Here is a 24075-nt window from a genome sequence, read left to right on the forward strand (position 1 = left end):
TTTCATTGCTTATTTTTTTCGTGTGAAGAAAATTAAAGTAATTTACATTTACTTCAATAACATATATAGCAATCGTCATTTTTTTTACAAGAGTAGAGGGCCAAATTTCTGTTCCGCCCCTACCTCACCTCTGCAATGTGATTTGGTATCGAATATGCTATCTTTATTATCTTAATCTCTTAACAAGGAAGCAATTTGCAAGGTGGTGACCAATATCTCACAAAGTCGACAATGTTTTATTTTGTCAGAGTAGCCTTATCGCAACTTTCTATTACGTAACATGTACACAACACGTAATCTAATGACGTAATGCTTTCTGTGTAATGTGAAAGGCTATCGGTCAATTCGCTGACAGCACGAGTAAGTTGTTATAATCAATGAACGATGACCGATACAGGTGAGTCGCTATCAGAGCGAAATACCTGTGTACACCAACACACGGCTGTGTAATAGTACAGGTGTATGGATGTGCATAGCTATAATGTATCGTATGTAGGACAAGGGATTTCTACCAACGTCAGACTTTGGTAAGTACAAATCATTGATATATTAATTCATTAATAGATGATGTGGGCGAATTTGTCAAATCGTATATGTCCCTGCTACATTAGTGTATACATAGTGGCTGTCAATAACAATTGTCTACAATGGTCCAGCAGGTGGTAATAATGTACTTCATATAATAATAATGCATCCCATTAACCATCACATGTAAAGGTAAAGCCATTTGGAAATGTATATACATGTATAATAATTGTATATAGAAATGTACATACAGTACAGTTACATACACACTGCACATACAGTACAGTTACATACACGTACAGTACAGTTACGTACACGAACCGTACAGTTACATACACGTACAGTACAGTTACGTACACCAACCGTACAGTTACATACACCTACAGTACAGTTACATACACATACAGTACAGTTACATACACGAACCGTACAGTTACATACACGTACAGTACAGTTACATACACCTACAGTACAGTTACATACACATACAGTACAGTTACATACACGAACCGTACAGTTACATACACGTACAGTACAGTTACATACACCTACAGTACAGTTACATACACGTACAGTACAGTTACATACACGTACAGTACAGTTACATACACACTGCACGTACAGTACAGTTACGTACACGTACAGTACAGTTACGTACACGAACCGTACAGTTACATACACCTACAGTACAGTTACATACACCTACAGTACAGTTACATACACCTACAGTACAGTTACATACACGAACAGTACAGTTACATACACGTACAGTATAGTTACGTACACGAACCGTACAGTTACATACACCTACAGTACAGTTACATACACCTACAGTACAGTTACATACACACTGCACGTACAGTACAGTTACATACACACTGCACGTACAGTACAGTTACATACACACTGCACGTACAGTACAGTTACATACACGTACAGTACAGTTACATACACACTGCACGTACAGTACAGTTACATACACACTGCACGTACAGTACAGTTACATACACACTGCACGTACAGTACAGTTACATACACACTGCACATACAGTACAGTTACATACACACTGCACATACAGTACAGTTACATACACACTGCACGTACAGTACAGTTACATACACACTGCACGTACAGTAGTTACATACATACTGTACGTACAGTACAGTTACATACACCTATAGTACAGTTACATACACGTACAGTACAGTTACATACACCTATAGTACAGTTACATACATACTGCACGTACAGTACAGTTACATACACCTATAGTACAGTTACATACACGTACAGTACAGTTACATACACCTATAGTACAGTTACATACACTTACAGTATAGTTACATACACCTATAGTACAGTTACATACACACTGCACGTACAGTACAGTTACATACACGTACAGTAGTTACATACACGTACAGTACAGTTACATACACGTACAGTACAGTTACATACACGTACAGTACAGTTACTTACACGTACAGTATAGTTACATACATGTACAGTACAGTTACATATACGTACAGTACAGTTACATACACGTACAGTACAGTTACGTACACGTACAGTACAGTTACATACACACTGCACGTACAGTACAGTTACATACACATACAGTAGTTACGTACACGTACAGTACAGTTACATACACCTACAGTATAGTTACATACATGTACAGTACAGTTACATATACGTACAGTACAGTTACATACACGTACAGTACAGTTACGTACACGTACAGTACAGTTACATACACACTGCACGTACAGTACAGTTACATACACATACAGTAGTTACGTACACGTACAGTACAGTTACATACACGTACAGTACAGTTACATATACGTACAGTACAGTTACATACACGTACAGTACAGTTACATACACACTGCACGTACAGTACAGTTACATACACATACAGTAGTTACATACACGTACAGTACAGTTACATACACATACAGTAGTTACATACACGTACAGTACAGTTACATACACGTATAGTACAGTTACATACACTTACAGTATAGTTACATACACGTACAGTACAGTTACATACACATACAGTAGTTACATACACGTACAGTACAGTTACATACACATACAGTAGTTACATACACGTACAGTACAGTTACATACACGTATAGTACAGTTACATACACTTACAGTATAGTTACATACACGTACAGTACAGTTACATACACCTATAGTACAGTACATACACACTGCACGTACAGTACAGTTACATACACACTGCACGTACAGTAGTTACATACATACTGCACGTACAGTACAGTTACATACACGAACAGTACAGTTACATACACCTACAGTTACATACACTTACAGTATAGTTACATACACGTACAGTATAGTTACATACACGTACAGTACATACACACTGCACGTACAGTACAGTTACGTACACGAACAGTACACAAGCCAGGGTCCTATTGCACAAACAGTAGTTATATACACACTGCACGTACATGTACAGTACAGTTACATGCACAAACCTCTCGCGAGACAGAGTCCTAGAGTGGCTATGTAAAATTTAATAGGCCTAGCTATATCGACTTTTTGTTTGTAATAGCTGAACTGTGTTGCACAAAAACCCTGGTAATGTAGACTGCGAAAAGCATGCAAATATATGATTACATTCATGTATACTGACATTTTGATATGAACCCCGTATTCGGCTTTGCTATCTCTATGCATAGGTCTGTTTGCGGTGCCCCTTTCAAAGACATTCTGATCTATCATGACATTTAGCGATAAGTTTGACAGCATGTGGGGCCGATAATGAGCAAATATTGAGACACAGAATTCGCTAATATTGACCCCTGGTCAATTTTAAATGTACTTGCGATAAAAATTAGGCCAATCACCACCACACGTGACAGACTACGCCGAAACACCAACACAGACGTGTCACGTGGTTGGTCTTAATTTAACCTGTTATGTTATCAGATTCTGATGTAAAAAAGGTGAGAAAAAATGCTGTAATGACCAGTGATGACCTATGGTCAGTTAGACCCGGTGATCTCACCGGCGAGAGTAAAGGTCATTCTCTATAGGTTGACCTGTTAAAAGTTAACGCTCAAATCTTTACAGTAAACAATATAAGATATCACGAGAGGTCTGATTAGGGGAGATAATCCTGTAATAAAAGAGTCTGAGACTGCAGACATGTGTTGTAGCGCTATTTATCTGTGCCAGCAAATTCAGAACACCTAATATATTAACCAGCTCTAATGAGCTGTAAACTTACAACTTACTTGGAACTTCCAAGTTGAAAGTGATTCCATGGACAGTCTAATGATAAATCCCGAGGTGTTAGGAACATCAAGTTTGAAACAACAAGCGGTTGTCTAGTCTACTCCTGCCAATCCTGTACTGGTGGTTAACCGATGAGGTTGTCTATGGACCACTCATCTCGATTCAGGACGAGTTCAGGGTGGCTTTCCATGTCTGCATTAACCAACTTACGAGCTGTTAGCTCAGCGAAACTTAAATTTATCCCTCGATCAGTCTAATCATAAACTCTAAAGGTGCTACAAATCTCAAAATTGAAAGACAGCAGGCGAACGTTCAATGTGGACTCTGATCTGTTCCTTCCAAACCCATCACTCGATTACTAACCTTACCAATCTGCATCACTGATAAAGGAATCTAGTAACCCCCTCGTTTCGATTCAGGACGAGCTCCAGACGGATTCGTTCCTCTGCCATATGAACGTGATGGATGTTTTGTCTATCACATGTGAAATTTTCCAGTCGATAACACCAATCGCTCTATGATAAACTCATTAACTACTAATTACCGATATATTGATCTTGGACGTACATGTAATCTCATTCTTGTGGATTTATTTTGTTCGTAAGTTTCCGTGTGTTTCCGGTAGTCACCGAGTCTGACACCGATGCGCATTCCAGGCTCGATGTAAAATTAATTCACCAAATTCTTTAATCTGTCTGAGGCATCCAGCCCGAGACGTTTCCTTTGTGTTTTATAGAACAATGAAAGAAAGGGATAGACTAGGAAATGTGCTCTGGGAGAAAAGCTGAATGAAAGGTCAGGTATTCATTCTTTGGACATAATATTTATTTAAAATTATCTGCCATTACACTGTGGACGATACCGCGGTACGTGATCCTCTTCTAAACACTATTGTCACGTTCTAGGTGTAAAACATTCAATGCATGAAACTGTCATTCCACACACATTTGGTACAAATGTAGCAAACCCTTGAAGTATAGAGTCCAATCGACCCGTATACGACATTGTCATCTTGTACGCTTCCCTGGTGAAATCACATCAAAGACTTTAAAATCCGTACACAAAAGTGCCCACGCACAAGCGCACCCGCACGCACGTACGCCCGCACCCGCACCCGCACCCACACCCACACTCACACCCGCACAAAAGCAAATCGGAACAGCTGTATTTGTATCATCCGGGTCGCTGAGAATGTATTTGTCCAGTGAACCACTAATTAGATTCACACCTTCCTAATGAGGGCATAGTTATATGCTGTACAATATATATTGGCTACCGATGGTACACATGCATGTGTCCTCCATAAATAGGTCAGATATGGACTGGTACCGTACCACAGATACACAGAGAACGCTTGTTCTGTGAAAACAAATGCCAAGAGGAAAGTTAAATGACCAGTGAAATTTAATATTACCTAAGGTTTGGTTTGGTTTATTTTGTTTAACGTCAGTTTGAGATTGGGTGATATGTGCGACGAATGCTTTTCAAAATAGATACATCGGTATTGAAAATAGTTTAAATGCGGTGCCATTCATATGTAATCCGGAGTCATGTTGCTCTGAAGACCCGTCAATCCGAAAACCTGTTAATCCGAAGACTCATTGCTCCGAATATCCGTTATTCCGAAAAATAGTGAAATCGCACCTGCATTGTGATGTTAACATACATACGATATTTTTTCACTATTTTTTCTTATATTGTTTTTGATTGTTTTAGTTCGACTTTCCCTTTTGTTTTTGTTTGTGTTATTATTATTATTATTATTTTTGCTCTTTCTTTACTCGTTTTTAGATCATGTATTTTTTTTAAATTATTAAAAATAGATCATCGCGTTCCACTGACCCTAGTTTCTTCCTTGTTCTGACGTGTGTTATAAATATCAATAAGAATCAATAGCGACATGCATATGACCCAAAGCTGTTGTACATTGTGTCACAGTAATATAAATATATTGTGTCTTCCGGCTAGCATACACACTTAACTCATCGATCTGACAAACATCTTCCGGATCTCGTTCTTGTCTCGCCGGCGGCACGTGACCGAATTGTTACGGTATTTAATGTTTGTATAAACACTAAACAAAGATCAATGATAAAAATTGAATTAGTTTTGTTCATTATTTATGATCCAACTGACACCTCATTAATCCGGACATACATGTACAATGTACGGTGTAACGAGTCGGTCAACCAGGTCGGTCAACCAGATCGGTCAACCGATCATCAACCAGTTCGGTCATTGAAATAGTACGTTTGATACATCTATACATGTATATACTTCATTTAAGTAATGAACAGTGGTTTTAATGTTGTTATATTCGATATGGCAGCAAGATGTATGGTAGGCAAATGGCATGGGAACCCGTCAGGGTTTCCATGCTACATTTGCCCACCATACATCTTGCTGCCATATCGACTATAACAATATTAAAACCACTGTTCAATACTTATATTTACATTGTCTTACTATTTGCGTCAACTTCGAAAAAAACTAAACCAACACAAAAAAAAAAATCCCGCCTTTTTTAATGTCACATGACCCATTAGGTGTTATAGCCTGAGGCACTGGGTGTTATAGGCGTATGGTGGCAACTGCCTCTTAGCTTTAATTTGTGTCAATGGGGAAATGCGGAGCAAATGTAAATATAATGTAATTGAATCTACCAGGTCGATATAACGCCATATTGACCTGACCATAGGTCCATAATAGACGAGAATATGCCTTATTTAGATTTTGTCGTATTAATAAAACCTATTGACAATCTTGAAATGAACCAATTATTTTGTGTTTGTAGAAAACGTGAAATTAGAAATATGTTTTTTGATATTATGATAGACAAAATTTAGACAGAGTCCTCCAGCATTGTAAAGCAAAAACCACGCACAAATACAATCAGAAGATATTTGTAAGAGATATTTTACAGTATTCTGTGCTACATTTGCTATTAGGATTTGTCAACGTTTAAATGTATACATGTACATAGAAAAAAAAAAGATATTAGTTTGTGCATTATTTTTCATGGTCTAGAAGCAAATGCAAAGATGACATAACATATCTAATTATGTATGCAAATTTAAATGTGGGTGGTTCTACACTCCATACACGTGTCGGTTTGTGTTTCTCGGGATGTTGGGAAACGGACCGGTCCGTGTTGTCGTTGTTGTGTCCTTGAGCAAGACACTTTTGGCCACAGTTGTAATTGTTTCCGTTTACCAACCAGCATGGTAATACAACAACACACACACAAACCAAATACAATCAGAAGATATTTAACTGTACTCCGTGCTCCATTTTAAATATGTATGTGATTGGGTGAAAAACATAATTGTTTAGCTTAAGCGCCTTCAAAAACCTATTTCAAACCGCTAGATATAAATGTAGTTATTTTAGTAAGTGTTCTGGTCGAACGGAGGTTCCTATGGATACAGTTTGATTTCGTGATTTTACTGACTTTTTTTTCTACTAAATTATGAAAATCGTTTGAAAATCTACCAACACGCGACGCAAAACAGAAAAAAATATGTGGACTTGCCCTAATTGCGCTGCTTGGTATGCGACACGCTTTCCGTATGTTGTTCAGTGAGGTAGTCACCAACTACTACAAGGAGATCGTCCTCAAGGGACCGCTGGGGCCGAGTGGTTAAGGTGTCCCGACACTTTATCACTAGTCCTCCACCTCTGGGTCGCGAGTTCGAAACCCACGTGGGGCGCAGTTGCCTGGTACTGACTGCCGGCCGGTGGTTTTTCTCCGGGTACTCTGGCTTTCCTCCACCTCCAAAATCTGGCACGTCCTTGACCCTGGCTATTATTAGTACGTCAATAAAAATAAACCAAAATCCCACACGGAAATGACCCGGGATGTTGACTTGCGATAATCCCAGCAAACAGACAAGCAATGCATACACATTGCATGGAGAAGTGCTTATATTTCCATCAAGCGACAGTCAGACGGCGTGTTTATATAAGGAGCATTCATGTTTTCTGTACATGTGGTGCTAGTTAGTAATGTAATAATATTATGAGATATAACGACTCATCTAAATAGATCTGATCAAAGATTGACTGTCTGGAACAATGGGCGAAATGATGTCCCCGATATATCGATCACGTGACCATTTCGAAATGTCGCCTAGCAGTAATGAATGACATAAGGCCGATAAAAAACATCGATTGTGAAAACAAAGCGGTGTTCTGTCATAACAAAGGGTTCCCAAGTACAGTATTTTAATGACCCGAGCTCGTTTGCCGCTAATTACAAGCTTGTGTTTGTATAGACTTCCATTAAAAATCTACTCATTCTGTCGCCCAATGTTATATAAAATATGGGAGTTTCGCATTTGGACGCATTTTCGTTTGGATCGATACTCTAGCGTTCGCACAAAGGGTTATATATTCATATTGATTGAAATATATATTCCGTCGGGTAGATTTCAGAAAACATCAGTGTTTCAGCGTTCCGAATATTGATTTCTACGTCATATTGAGATATATCAATATTCTGATGGAGCCGATTTCTGACTTGACAAACCGCCGGTTTGTGTTTTGTAGAGAACAGATGGTCGGAGCTCACCATTCCCTGGGACAAATAGAGATTGTGATTTTCATACTTATTGTTATATTTCTCAACCAACATTGGATCATACGGGAAGCAATGGACTATTTATGTGGATTAGACGTTTAAAAGTGATGTGAACGCGGCACTCCATGAATATTGAGTTTATATTTTCCTGGCTATAAATTCCTACTCGTGTAACTATTACAATATGTCACAAGACGGTGTATTGTCGGTATGCTCTTGAAATCCGAATGTTTCCAAAGAAAGGAAAATTTCACATATCCGGATATTCTTTAATCCGAATTTCCGGATCGTAAAATGGAGCTTCGATAGTCCGGATATCATTGTGCAGTGCAACAATAAGCTTGTCTACAGTGTAGAAACTCTCAGTAGATTCAGAATTTCTGAGTAATTGTTGTCAAAATGATTTTATCAATTGAAAATTCAATTTTGTTATCAACTAAAATTTAGCTCATTCTCGCATATTATAAAGTATTTAGATCGCTGGTTAGACAGGAAAGTTTTTTTTATAGATGCAAGTCGACAAAGTGTTATAACCCATATGCAAATGTGTCACCAGATATTTTGTGTAGAAAGAATACGTGGGTGTATATATAGCTACAGTGTATATCTTGTTATGTACGAGGCTTGACCCACTTTCTGCTTAGCTGACGTCGACAAAATCTCAACAATATCATTATCAAGTTTGACTAACTGACTATCGCAGCATTCCTCCTGCCACAGAAAGATTCTAGTTGACTACAATTTACATAGGATGATTTTGGTTTTACTTGAATTGTGTACCAGGAACTTTAGAGATGGGCTCGGCCATGATATTATGTGGACGTCAAAATAGAGAACAGATTTTATTTGGGATATCATGTATCCATTTAACATCTAAAGATTTCGATTGTGCCTCGGGACAGTTTCGTTTTACTCGCACCATAATGTAAGTATTTTTGAGGGGCCTCAAACTAATGTAGGCCAAACGGCCCGAAACAATATAAGTTTACATACAAACTCTATACTTATGGTATATGTGTCATTAACTGTTTTTAACATAAAACACGTGCCCGTGTTTTTAATATTCTTGTTTCTGTGTGCGCAGTAACGTGGCTGTCATGTACGACCTTTAACCTCGGACACTGGCCTTGACTTTTGACCCTGACCTTCACGCGAGAGACAATGGCGTCGACGGTACCAGCACATCCGAAGAGAGTGAGAAAAGACATGCTGATCGGGTGCCTTGCTACGTTATTGGTGCTGGGGGAAAATGTTCATCTGACAGAGGGTAAGTGATATTGTCATTGTCAACCCGATACACAAATGAAACAGTTTAATGTATATGTTTATTTTCTGTAAGTACACAAAGTATATGGAATCATAACTTTTGATGATTATATAATTAGCTGACCTACATATTGTATTCCCTTCCATGATATGCCTGTTCTGTTAGCTGTCCTTATTTTTCCTTCTCTTCTTTCACATTTCTGTCCTATCATCATCGTCTCTTTCTTTCTTTTTCTCCTCCTTTTTCCTCCTAAAGCAATACAGTATTATTAATTACATAAAATGAAATATTAACTTTTTTCATGCAGTCATTAAGATTTTTTGTATAGCTTATATGGTTTGAGAGATATGAAAGACAAATTTAGTGTGTAAAAGGGTTAGTATTCAGTACGAATGAACTATTATTGTCACTGTATTGAAAAAAAAACCTTTTGAAAATGAAATAGATATAAAAATATCATGGAAGGGAATCAAAACTGACTTAATTTGGGATTAAATCACAAGATAGTTACTGAATAATAAAAATTTCAATAGTTGATGAAGAAGATGAAATATTTGTAATCGGTCGCGTCAGGTTTTGGGCAATATATGTCCATGATTTATGTTTTACATAGTAAACAACATACACAAACTGTTGACGTCTTAAGTTTTTCCTTAAAAAAAACTCTTTTAAACTCGCACCAATAACAACGATTTTTCTGTGTTTACAGCGGTGTGGCTTGATCTCACAAATATCACGTGTTCAGAACCGTCACACGTGGTGGAGGACGGAAGTTCTTCAGTGACGTCATATTCCCTGACGTGGGACGGGCGCGTGCTCCCACCCAACTGCAGGGTTGGATTTAATCTCACAGACATAGACCACTTTCAACTATGTGTCAAAGTTGAAACCTTTTCTTTGGAGACGTGTGCTTTCCATATGAAATATTTTGAAGGCCCATCTATGGACTTGAAGCAGGTAAAACCCGGGGGATTTTGAATAATTAAAGCTAACGAAGTTCATTAATAACTAATTTTAATGCTTATTAATTCTTATTTGATTATAGAAATACACAATGTAGATCTCAGAGGTTCACTTCAATTTCACCTATCAGTATTTTTTCATTTGGAGTTTATTAGCCTGTCATATCAGATGTCACAATTCGTTTTGCACTGGAATGTGAATACAGAAATTTTGATGTTTCGTACCCATAGTTTTGGTAATAACAAAAGAAATCCATCGTGGACCAGTTTTAATAGTAATTCTCTTTACATACACAGATAATCAACATTACAATACATATATTCATACAATAATGGTGTTCACAGTTGATGAAATAGATAATTCATTTATAAACTTATTTATGGAGGTCAAACAGTGGAAAATATAAATCGGATAGATTTTTACATTTTTTTAGCAAGTCAGTATGAAATATTTAAGGATTGGAATTTAATTACAATTATTCTCGAACATAAATAATCTCCTGAATAAATATTTATTTTACTGATAAATCTAGTACTACATTCTAACAAATAGTGAAACTCGTCACCAACCTTTCCATCATTACAATTGAAAATTCTATCTTCTCGGACAACATTATTCCACCTTCCCGTTTGAATTATAAATTTATGGTTTACAAAGTGTAATCCTGTCTCTATCACCTAGCTGTTGAAGATAATTTCCTAATTCTTTGGTTTCCTTGAATATCCTCTTACACAGAGACTAAGAAGAATTAGCCTATTCCGACCGGTTTTTTCCTGTTTTTATTTGCACTCGGTTTCCGCCTATTGTTATCGCCACCGGATATCGGTACAAATGGTATTGACACTATTGTAAATGGTAGCAGCGTGAAGGCAAGTTTTCGGTTCATTGTTTGTAATTCCAGGTCACATATGACTGTGAGATCTGACCGGCCACTCTTCAAATATTTGAATTTAAGTATACGTGAATTCAACGGGTGGACTAAAAGCGCCCCCCCCCCCCCGCCCCCCCCCCCCCCCCCCCCCCCCCCCCCCCCCCCCCCCCGTCGGTATTGTACGTATGGAAGTATTACTTAACGCCAAAATTTTGGATTTTGGATAAGCGGACTATAAATCTTGATACAGAGACGTTGAATTTGTTTATTTTTGTATTTTTTCCCGATACCAGGTGTGGTATAGACGAACTTCTCGTCGTCTTGGTATGTAAAAATAACGGACGTTTTGTGGCAAGTGACTTAGTAGTGGTTTTGGCTCTTACTAGGTTTACGTACACTTAGTGGCAATGTTGGCCATCGTGTCTGGTCCGAGTTCGGGTTATTATTCGGCCATCTTTGGAAATGGGTCGTGCTCAGCATGTATCGAGTGCTGTTATTGGTGGTGGCACCGGCGGCGAAGCCAGCGGCTGAGTCTTATCATAAGTATAAGTCGAGCATGTGTTTCACATTATGCCTTTCTGTCGGAGAATTGGTGAGTTGCAGATGGTTTCCGCAGCATTTGCTGACACTTTGAAAACAAAGTAACTCGGTGTTATGGAGCTACTTTAGACACTTGTGCTCTGAATAAAGAGCAGATGAATTCATACTTTTAGGCTCTCTTCGAACATGACACGCTTGGAAAGGCTCTCTTAAAACATGACATGCTTGGAAAATTGCGCTAATTCTTGGCATGTTTGCATTATCCACGTAGGTTTACTTCAGCTACGCTCTGAAAATGGAGCGGTGGATTGGAGGAATTAATTACAGTCAAGGACGTAGTGTTTGAATATTAGAACCGTTTGTCTCGACAATAATGTTGGTTCCGTACCGTAATATGTAAACTTTCCTCAGGGAATGAGGTTGGATATTAGGCCCGTCTCGTAGGCTCAGCTATTTGTTCTTTTTACTAGGGGGAGTAGAAACAGACTTGTCAAGTTACAAATTCAAGGGATAATGGCTGTTTTGGGTATTTCAAGGTCGTTTGGGAAGTACACGGTTGCTGTTCCTGTAACAATGTAAGCATATAGTTGAGTTTCCATTTTCAGGAGTTTAGCTTATTGATTTTTGTTAGTATTTTTTCAGTTAACAATATTTTCCTACTGGCTTTACACCTGATTTTTCCTTTGTTGAACCCTACTTTTCGTTAGCTTCTATCCGGAGAAAAACCGGAAGGTGATACAGGGAGTTGACTGTTGGCCATTGTTTAAGTTCTGTTTCGAAAGTTATTGTCTTGTACGACTGGTACATTAAAAACAAACACACACAAAAACGCACGCACGCACGCACGCACGCAACGCGAAGTCTTGGGTGAACAAGTCTCATCTCCTGACCTCGTCTAATATTTTGGAAACATGCAGCATATCTGAAAGGTTCCTGTGACTTATACTGTATATCAACGCTAAAAACATAAGCAATCGAAATATATGCTTGTCTCTGAAGTAAGTACCTTCAACTGTGACCCACCATGCCAAACCACCTTAGTGATACCTATATCCGGTGTCGCTAATACACAGCGATCTATTCTCGTTGAGCACTACATCCATATACTTTTAAATCGATGTCAACGACTGTTTCACGTTTTCTTTTACAGATAAATAATTGCGGAACTTTGAAGAAAGAATTCTGTGCTAATTCTAAAGAACTGTACATCAAGTTTACGGTTTCCCAGAAAACTTCTTCGAGAGTCGCCATCACAGTAACAGCTAACTCAAGAACTGATAAATGTGAGTTTACTGCGCATGCATATTACACAAACGTCCGGTTTATTTGAGAATTTGGGAAGGTCTATCGAGGGTCTTTGGTGGAGTTGTATTTTACATATACATTTTTTGTACTTAAATGAAAGAAAATGATTATCGAAGTACGTTATAATGTTACAAGATGTCTTTAGGTATATATAAAAAAAAAAAACATTGCTTGTTTCCTGTCGGTACGGATGGACTTTCCTATCTCAGTTCCATCAAGGCTAAGAAAGATGATCATCTTGTAAGGCTAGATCCAGCGGACACTTTACTGTTTTTCTGACATTCTTAATTTTCTTGCCTATTAAAAAAAAAGTTTTTTTTTTCGGGAACGCAGATTTAAAGTCATGATTACGAAGACAGATTATCGTCTTGTAAGGCTAGATCGAGCGGACACTTTATTGATTTCCTGACATTTCTAATTTTCGTGCCGTTTTAAAAAAGAATATTGCGATTTTCGGGAACGCAAATTTAAAGTCATGATTACGAAGAAAGATTATCATCTTGTTAGGCTAGATGTCGTGGATAATTTCCTGTTTTCCTGCCGTCCCAAATTTTATCGCCTATTCTAAAAAATAAAAAAAAAATAAAATAAAAAAAATTGTAATTTTCAGGAACACAGTTTTAAAGTCACGATAACCCTCCTATATAACATTGTAAAATATAACACCTACCTACTTACCTACTTACTTACTTTCATACCTACCTAAACAGCTACCTACACTTCTTTAAACATGCCAGGCGAAACACTTTATTCAATTTTGTTTGCCAATGTACCTGTCATTTAAAGCCGATATGGTCGGTATATGTATATGTCTACAAAATATTTATCAATATTTAATTTGGAACAGATTTTATTTGTCATATAAATATCAACATTATTTATTCAACAAACAAGTCAGCAACTTCCATCGCCGTTTTTGGCCCTGATGGAAAGTTTTGGCCGGTGTCATCCGTGTTTTGTTTGTTAGTTTGATTTTTGTTTGTGTTTTCTTTGTTTGTTTTTCTTGAAAAAAAAAACCCAACCTTTTTCTACACAGAAAACTATAATGATTTCAATATTTAAAGCTATAACTTTATCAATTCGAATATAAAAATGATCGTAAATCGTAAAATATGAAACTACATGTATTTTCTTAATTAAGACAGAATTAGTGACTTGTTTTAATGAATTAACCGATAATTTATTTTTGTTACTCCAGCAGTTTTGATTGCCATCGGGTGTGTGCTCAGTGCCGCAGCGTTTGGCGCCTTTTTTGTGACAATGTACGCGTTGAGGAGGAACGCCAACAACGAAGGGAAATCGTGTATAATATGGAAGTGTCTGGATGTTTGTTTGCCAGAGAAAAATATTCAGCCATCTCCAACGTTAGACTTCACCCTACATACAATCAGTCTTCATCATGTTGAATATCTACAGAACCAATTTCCACCCGGGGTGGCACAGCCCGTGCCCCAGGTTTTATCCGACCCGCCCCCTCCTTACGAGCCCCCTCCGCCGTCATACGAGGAAGTGCATAATCCAAAATTTGAGGGTCGAATTAACATACAAGGAAGTGCAATCGATGACGTCAGAACGGAACTGACTTTTTCCGGAATGAGATTATAGTGCGCAAGACCGGATGTCCGGTCAAACTTATGTGATAGACTTACAAAGGAGGCATCATCTTTCATGAACTGTTGGGTAATAATTAATGAAATGTTTAAAGATTATTTATGTTATGGGGGTTTAAAACTGCAATACAATGTAATTTAAAGAAATGTATGTAAAATCATTTTGTTTATATGTTTGATTTTTTAAAAGATTTATCTACTATTTAATGCCATGAAAATATTGTGTATAGTTCCTTACATTTACAAATGTATGTTCCTTATGTGAGGTTTATACACATATTTATCTACCTACGGTGGTTTATATTAACCGACGGGTTATACATTCAAACATTTGTGACCGAATCCTATGCGTAATAATAACATGTTATGGAATGACATCTCAGTCGGTTAGTGCTTTGACCACGTGGTTGGTCTCAGGTGAGGATCCGAGGTCCGTGGTTCGACGCTTCTTACCCGTGTCGACATGTGTTTCTCGGAAAACTGGGAAACGGGCAGGCCTGTGCTGTTGTAGTTGTCATTGGGCAAGCCGCTTTACCCTTATTGCTCTTGATGTCATGCGACGGGTCTCTCGTATGTTCTTCAGTGAGGTAGTCACCAACTACTGCAAGGATCGAGACACCGCCTTAAAATGATTCTTGTTGTTCACAGGGTGACATAAACCCAGCAAACGAACAAACAATACATAGAAAAAGAGACATATGAAGCCATTATTGACAATCGCTTACTTATAAAAAACACATAAGTATACAAATATTCTCTAATAACATTCACTTGATCATGTTTATTTGACATACTCAAATACTGGCACTACTATAGCATCTGAGAAACTGAAACGAAGGGAAGTTACTCTGACAGATCAGAATGTCCTGTGAACACGCACGCCTCCCTCGAGCTCGTCAATCTCATTTGTTAATACAACATGGCACACGTGACACAATTGTGACGTCATACATAGACAGGGCACTATCTAGAAATTTGTAGTTATAATTTGAATAATAGTAATAAATTACATAGTTTATGTCTTTATAAAATTAAGACAATTGCTATGATGAACCAGTTGAACGTACAGGTGTGCAGTCAAGCTAATCTCGTACAGTTTGAAAACGAGGTAATATTTTCATCATTAAAAAAAATCCACCTTATATAGCAAACAACAAATTAACACTCAGTATACACTATATTTACTTCTCGGATAAAACACGAAACACACGAGAGTTACTTCCCTTTGTAATATTGATGTAGGCACCGGTGTATATGGGCAGATTTCATATGGAACGAAGAACTTGTCGACATCTTTAACAATGTTTCTTGATCGATATTATATATTTTTGTAATAAACATCATTAAAATGACATAAACAAAGTGAAACGACATTGTTTTAATTTCTAAGAGTGGATGTCAGCAAATATCGAGCATTAGATGGGAAAATGAAATGCACCCATTACAAATATGGTGCACATGCACTCGCCTTGTCTATATACTATGGTGGCCGGTTAGGGCCACATCGTAATCTCGCAACCTCGATCTTAAGTCGTGGTCGCGAGATCGCGAGGTTCCTCGCCTCGCAACCTCGCGACCATGCCTCGCAATCTCGCGAGATCGCATCCTCGACTTTAGGTCGAGATTACGAGGTCGCGAGATTACAAGATGGCCCTAACCGGTCACCATAATATACCTAATATACGATCAAGGTTATAACCTCCATCGACCTAGTGAAGCGACCCAGTGTCGAAAAAATTGTGATTGTCAATAAACAGTTCAAGATTTGTCGATGAGAATGTTCTCAATCGACAGACAGATTTCTTTTGTTTGGTATATATGATTAAATATACTTAGTATATCAGGCCGTAGAATTGTCGTTTGGCTTCATGTAACACCGGGAAATGGTTAGAATCTAGTCAATCGGACATCGAGACGTCCTATGCATATCGTGCACAGTCACAAGTGGATAGCTTGGAAAATACAGGATGTCAGCACTCCAGCTTCGTCATGTTGAAACATGGTAGGAAACAAATTGACTTGTTTATATCTCCAAAGTATCTTGTTGCTCCCCCCTGCCTCCCCCCCCCCCCCCCCCCGTAATCGCTAATAGGAAATTCTGCGTCAAGCCAATACCTTGTTTAGACCCATCTACTTTTATTTGTAATCTCAACGCTGATTGGTTATTTGGAAATCACGAGCCAATCAGCGTTGATATTACAATGCGTTGTACGTGGCTAAGTTTGACACATTTATGAATGCCATGCCTTTGAATTTTTCCCCGAATAGGAATAAATCTGTTGATAGTAATGGAAACTTTCTCGTGAAGGAAAAAAATCTTATTACGATAACTTTTTCCATGGGATAATCACGCAGTTTTCAGGACAATTTTCTGACGTTGCAACAATAAAACTGATTATACATAATGTGGTAATCTTTATTTTTCAAGGATAAGTACATATTAAGCCTAAGCTTTTCTAACACTTGGTTCTCTCTTCAGTAAAACATACATAGACATCAATGGGTTAGAAAAAAATAACGTATAAGGAAAATTAATAACATATTAACATTCCATATAAATTCACAATACATAGTACATTGTTGACTCTTTAAAAGAGTCAATTACTGCTATAACAGATGATAACGATGATTGTATCTGGGAGATTGTTTAAAATTCAAGTAAATATTTGGCTAATTTTCTTTTAAAAGTGGTAAAACAATTGGTTTCCTTGAATTCACGAGGAAGAACATTCCAGTCTTTGATACTAGATATAAAAAATGGTTTGAGTAAAAAGAAAACGTTTTGTGTTTTGGTACTAAAAGGTTGTTATCACATGCATATCTTACAGTTCTATTGTGACTAATTCTAACTTAAGATACATCACTGGATAAACATTCAGGGACATCTTCATGGAGACATTTAAAAATCATAAACTACAACATCTGTAATGGCCAATTTCACATGTATCCGTACAGTAGTTGTGACAAACTGTGATCGACTGTTCTGTCACAGACCCGTCCTCATATGACAATGGTTGTTGCAAGGACATTACCTACACAAAACAAAACAAAAACAAAAACAATCTGCCACATAAATAGCACAGTGACACAATTTATCAAAATGCTTTAAATAATTATTGATATGCCATGTTAAAAGCTGTATCAATACAAGGCAACGTCTCATATGTATTTATTTACGTTGAAATAGGGAAGTTGTAAAAAAGCATAATGAAATGACTCACGATCACACAATCACGAGGTTCAAGTACATTGTACATGTTTTCAGCAACGATTGTTCAAGCTCCAAGCTGCAATTGAATGTCAATGTTACTTAAATATCCGTTTACATCCAACTTAAGGACATCCTGCATGTTGCAATAATGAAGCGATATATAACATGCGTACATTAAGAAAAAGGGGTCGTGATAGCTCAGTCGGTCAGAGCACCAGCCACGTGACCTAAGTTGAAGGCCCGAGGTGCGTGGTTCGAAGCTCCTTACCCGTGTCGGTTTGTGTTTCTCGGGAAGCTGAGAAACAGACCGGTCTGTGCTGTCGTGGTTGTGTTCTTGGGCAAAACACTTTTTCCTAATTGTTCTGGATGGCATTCGACAGGCCTTCCCGTATGTTGTTCAGTGAGGTAGTCACAAACTACTACAAGGAGAGCCCGCCTATAAGTGACCCTGGTTGTTTACAGGGCAGAGAACAAAAAAAAAAACATAAAGAGAGACAGAAAAAAAATCCACCTTATATAGCAAACAACAAATTAACACTCAGTATACACTATATTTACTTCTCGGATAAAACACGAAGCACACAAGAGTTACTTCCCTTTGTAATATTGATGTAGACACCTGTGTATATGGAACGAAGAACTTGTCGACATCTTTAACAATATTTCTTGATCGATATTATATATTTTTGTAATAAACATCATTAAAATGAAATAAACAAAGTGAAACGACATTGTTTTAATTTCTAAGAGTGGATCTCGGCAAACATCGAGCATTAGATGGGAAAATGAAATGCATCCGTTACAAATATGGTGCACATGCACTCGCCTTGTCTGTCTATATACTATGGTGGCCGGTTAGGGCCACATCGTAATCTCGCAACCTCGACCTTAAGTCGTGGTCGCGAGATCGCGAGGTTCATCGCCTCGCAACCTCGCGACCATGCCTCGCAATCTCTCGAGATCACGACCTCGACTTTAGGTCGAGATTACGAGGTCGCGAGATTACAAGATGGCCCTAACCGGCCACCATAATGCATTTATTTTGAGACATATTTTCTGAAATCCATGTAGGGATTTAATTAATAAATACCGTTTTCTGGTTCAGTCAATTAGTATAGTGTATACAAAGACACTCGGAACTCTTCAGCTGTTCTTAATAGGTTACGTGGTCATATTCCGAGGAGTTCCGAGTGTGATGAAATGGCGGCTGACAACCATGTGCCTGCCCTGTCAGATTTGCATACGGTTGATTTTGTAAGTTAAACAATTATGACAGACATAACTATTGATTTGTCCCTCTTCTGTTGGTCTTGATAATGATTTAATTACCACCTGACCATTCTTGTTGTCTAGGCTATGGTTGAATGGCTAAGCTTAGCTGTCACCGGTGGGGTTGAGTAAACAAACACCTCTGCCGATGGCGATCGGTCACTCTCTTGTAATTACTGCCCATTGTTACAGCAACTTACAGGTAACAGGACAATTAGTGACTGATGAAGTGGCTTCCTAAGTTAGCATTGCTGCCAGGGGAGTTGAGTAATTAAGGCTCTGCTTGTTATTTAGAAATGTTTTACACACAAATATCAACACAGCTATGGTTTCACGTGTCCGTTATACGGAATTTTTAACAACTTTACGGACAAAAATAAGTGTCCGCTGTCCGCATTAGGAAGGTGTCCGCTATATACAGTGTACATGATATTTATATAGTGATTTTCATTGGGGATTCCTGGAAGTGTCCGTTATGGACAGGTGTCCGCTATATAAGGGTGTCCGCTATTACAAGTTTGACTGTATATATATACTTAATATACGATCAAGGTTAGAACCTCCATCGACCTAGTGAAGCGACCCAGTGTCGAAAAAATTGTGATTGTCAACAAACCGTTCAAGATTTGTCGATGAGAATGTTCTCAATCGACAGACAGATTTCTTTTGTTTGTTATATATGATTAAATATACTTAGTATATCAGGCCGTAGAATTGTCGTTTGGCTTCATGTGACACCGGGAAATGATTAGATTTTAGTAAATCGAACACCGAGACGTCCTATGCATATCGTGCACAGTCACAAGTGGATAGCTTGAAAAATACAAATACAGGATGTCAGCACTCCAGCTTCGTCATGAAACATGGTAGGAAACAAATTGACTTGTTCATATCTCCAAAGTTCTCCAAAGTATTTTGAATTCAAAAGATCTACACTTTTTTTTCCCGAATAGGAATAAATTTGTTGATAGTAATGGAAACTTTCTCGTGAAGGAAAAAAAATCTTATTACGATAACTTTTTCCATGGGATAATCACGCAGTTTTCAGGACAATTTTCTGACGTTGCAACAATAAAACTGATAATACATAATGTGATAATCTTTATTTTTCGAGGATAAGTACATATTAAGCATAAGCTTTTCTAACACATGGTTCTCTTTTCAGTAAAACATACATAGACATCAATGGGTTAGTAAAAACAACGTATAAGGAAAAATAATAACATATTAACATTCCATATAAATTCACAATACATAGTACATTGTTGACTCTTTAAGAGACAATTACTGCTATAACAGATGATAACGATGATTGTATCTGGGAGATTGTTTAAAATTCAAGTAAATGTTTGGCTAGTTTTCTTTTAAAAGTGGTAAAACAATTGGTTTCCTTGAATTCACGAGGAAGAACATTCCAGTCTTTGATACTAGATATAAAAAATTGGTTTGAGTAAAAAGAAAACGTTTTGTGTTTTGGAACTAAAAGGTTGTTATCACATGTATATCTTACAGTTCTATTGTGACTAATTCTAAGTCAATATACATCACTGGATAAATATTCAGGGACATCTTCATGGAGACATTTAAAAATCATAAACTACAACATCTTTAATGTCCAATTTCACATGTATCCGTTCAGTAGTTGTGACAAACTGTGATCGACTGTTCTGTCACAGACCCGTCCTCATTTGACAATGGTTGTTGCAAGGACATTACCCACACAAAACAAAACAAAAACAATCTGCCACATAACCACCGAGACACAATTTATCAAAATGCTTTAAATAATGATTGATAAGGCCATGTTAAAAGCTGTATCAATACAAGGCAACGTCTCATATGTATTTATTTACGTTGAATAGGGAAGTTGTAGAATATGCATAATGAAATGACTCACGATCACACAATCACGAGGTTCAAGTACATGTTTTCAGCAACGATTGTTCAAGCTCCAAGCTGCAATTGAATGTCAATGTTACTTAAATATCCGTTTACATCCAACTTAAGGACATCCTGCATGTTGCAATAATGAAACGAGATATAACATGCGTACATTAAGAAAAGGGGGTCGTGATGGCTCAGTCCGTCATAGCACAGCCACGTAATCTTAGTTGAAAGTCCGAGGTGCGTGGTTCGACGCTCCTTACCCGTGTCGGTTTCTGTTTCTCGGGAAGCTGAGAAACGGACTGGTCTATGCTGTCGTGGTTGTGTTCTTGGGCAAAACACTTTGTCCTAATTTTTCTGGATGGCATTCGACAGGCCTTCCCGTATGTCGTTCAGTGAGGTAGTCACAAACTACTACAAGGAGATCCCGCCTATAAGTGACCCTGGTTGTTTACAGGGCAGAGAACCAATAAAAAAAAACATAAAGAGAGACAGAAAAAAAGAAATAAAAAACAAATTTAGAAAAATGGTAACTGATTAACATTAAACAATACAGTAATGCGAATGTTTGGTCTTTGAGTATGTTTTGGTCATTTCATTTACTTAAGATAACACCAAGCACATGACAATGTATAAAATACATGAAATCCACGAAAAAAAATCAAAAAAATCTCTGAAACATATTTGTATTTTTCGGTAGTTGGTATGATTTTTTTGCTCTCATTTTCATTACATTACACATGCGAAGTAAATTTAGCCTAACATATCTTTGAGAGACATGTGGTCATCTCATTTCGCATCTTTTGGTCAAAGAAGCCATATATAATTGGATTAGCAATGTTATTTATAATGTATAAAGTGTTAGCTGTTCGCAAACCCAGAGTCTCAGCGGCAGTTTTATCTGCCCAGTCATTCCTGTCCAGGGAACTTTTCAACATCGCAATTAATGTCGGCACGAAGCACAACACATATACCGCAGTTATAACGAGAAATATCATTGACATCCTGTTTCCAGCCATTCTCATCTTCTTGGCATGAGTGTTGTTTGATACTCTGGACAGGACGGCTGAGCTAGAAGTATTTGATATGGCCGAAGACTGTCCCAAACAAGTGTCACTTATACCATCCGTGGTAAAAGAATGTTGATTTTTCATGCGTTTTCGGTATTGCACTCGTCCATATATGGTCTTCCCAATCATGACGTAGAGAGCACACAGCACTATTAGATTTCCACTACAGACGGTCAGGACCAATATATTGTAAACGAACGTGAACAAACGGGATCCCATCACATCTACAGAAGCGCATACGTATCCTGTCACATTCAAACGCGTGTTAGTTATTGGCACTATTCCGGTTGTGAACAAACTTGGAATCGACAGCGAAAACACACTGAATACTGTGATAGAAACAACCAGTCTCTTGCATGTTGAAGTCATTCTAGGTTTGAATGGTCGACAGACTAACTGGAATCTTTCGATGGCTATAATTGTCAGCATCAGTGCCGAGGAACCTGCCGCAAACTGGCTCAACATGAAGAATGCCTTACACATACTATCATCTGTGTAACGCACCGGGTTAAAATTAATGATGAGATTGGCAGATGAGCAAATGACACAAGCCATGGCGTCTATCCCTGCCAGGTAAGGAATGAAGAATCTGTCACCGGATGGCTTTCGACACCTGAACTTACAAATGTAGATGACCACTGTGTTGCCGATAAGTCCAAACACAATATACATTAAGAGCATGATGGAGTTGGGAAGTAGAACCATTGCAAGGCGGTTGTTCACCTCGTCCAGCGTAGAGGCAGTTTCGTTATCCATACCGAGTGGATTTTTGTCAGAGCTGAAGTCGTCAATATCGTAAAGACATCTCATATATATCTCAACCTGCTTGCCCTTTTATAGATAATGTCATCAGTAATACTTAGAATCGCTTGCAACTACGGATGTAACGGAAGTACTACTCAATACTTGTATCTAATCTAATTCCGTCCTCATATGACACTGCCTGTTAAGCTGACTTTAAACTCCGCCAACAAACGAAAGCTTAAAGCATGCAATGATTTCATAATAATATATATGAGCTTCATGCTACAATCTACTAAAATTAGCGAGACTAAGTGTATATACATGTACATGTATATGAATTGTATTGTAGCGAGACACCTGCTCACATTTGGTTTAGAATTGTTCATTGATCAGCTGATCCTGAAGGTACAAAAAAGTTGAACTTTTTAGCTCGTCTCTTCGAAGAAGAGTGAGAGCTTATGTCGTCACTCCGGCGTCGGCGTCGGCGTTGGTTTTTCAAATGTTAAATTTTTGGTGCAAGTGTTGAAAGGCATAGTAATTTATGGTAATATGGTCCCTGTGGGGGTCAAACTATCCCCTGCTAAAAGATTTTTTGAAAAAAACAACAGATTTAAAAAAAATTTTGGACTTAGAAAATTTTTGCGTTTAGTTTTTATTGCAAGTGTTGAAAGGTATTAATACATCACTTTATAATTGTACTAGGGTGCTGATAATTGGTAATAGAGTCCCTCTCGGGTTAAACTATCCCCTGCCAGAGTTAAGCTAAAAGATTTTTTTGGGAAAAAACCAGAATTTTCAAATTTTTGGACTTAGAATATTTCTGCGTTAAGTTTTTGGTGCAAGTGTTGAAAGGTATTAATACATCACTCACTTTATAATTGTACTAGGGTGCTGATAATTGGTAATAGAGTCCCTCTCGGGTTAAACTATCCCCTGCCAGAGTTAAACTAAAAGATT

General features: G+C 37.8%; 2 protein-coding genes across 4 annotated transcripts; one reads left to right on the forward strand and one right to left on the reverse strand.

The window, feature by feature from the left end:
* The first annotated feature begins 367 nt into the window (after positions 1-367).
* On the forward strand, positions 368-16308 carry LOC117330861. Of its 3 annotated transcripts, none has more exons than XM_033889394.1 (5): positions 368-527; positions 9469-9651; positions 10361-10608; positions 13176-13308; positions 14532-16308. In XM_033889394.1, exons 2-5 carry the CDS (start codon positions 9546-9548, stop codon positions 14933-14935), a joined length of 891 nt encoding a protein of 296 aa, XP_033745285.1. In that variant the 5' UTR covers positions 368-527; positions 9469-9545; the 3' UTR covers positions 14936-16308. The 3 variants fall into 3 exon arrangements, with proteins under 3 accessions (XP_033745285.1, XP_033745283.1, XP_033745284.1); XM_033889392.1 differs by having other exon boundaries at positions 372-527; positions 14529-16308; XM_033889393.1 differs by lacking the exon at positions 368-527 and adding an exon at positions 8994-9309 and having other exon boundaries at positions 14529-16308.
* Positions 16309-22062: 5754 nt separating this feature from the next.
* Positions 22063-23184, reverse strand: LOC117331222 (cholecystokinin receptor type A-like). The gene has a single exon (XM_033889818.1). It carries the CDS (start codon positions 23182-23184, stop codon positions 22063-22065), a length of 1122 nt encoding a protein of 373 aa, XP_033745709.1.
* Positions 23185-24075: the final 891 nt, after the last annotated feature.

This window comes from Pecten maximus, chromosome 7 (assembly GCF_902652985.1).
Source record: "Pecten maximus chromosome 7, xPecMax1.1, whole genome shotgun sequence".
NCBI lineage: Eukaryota > Metazoa > Mollusca > Bivalvia > Pectinida > Pectinidae > Pecten > Pecten maximus.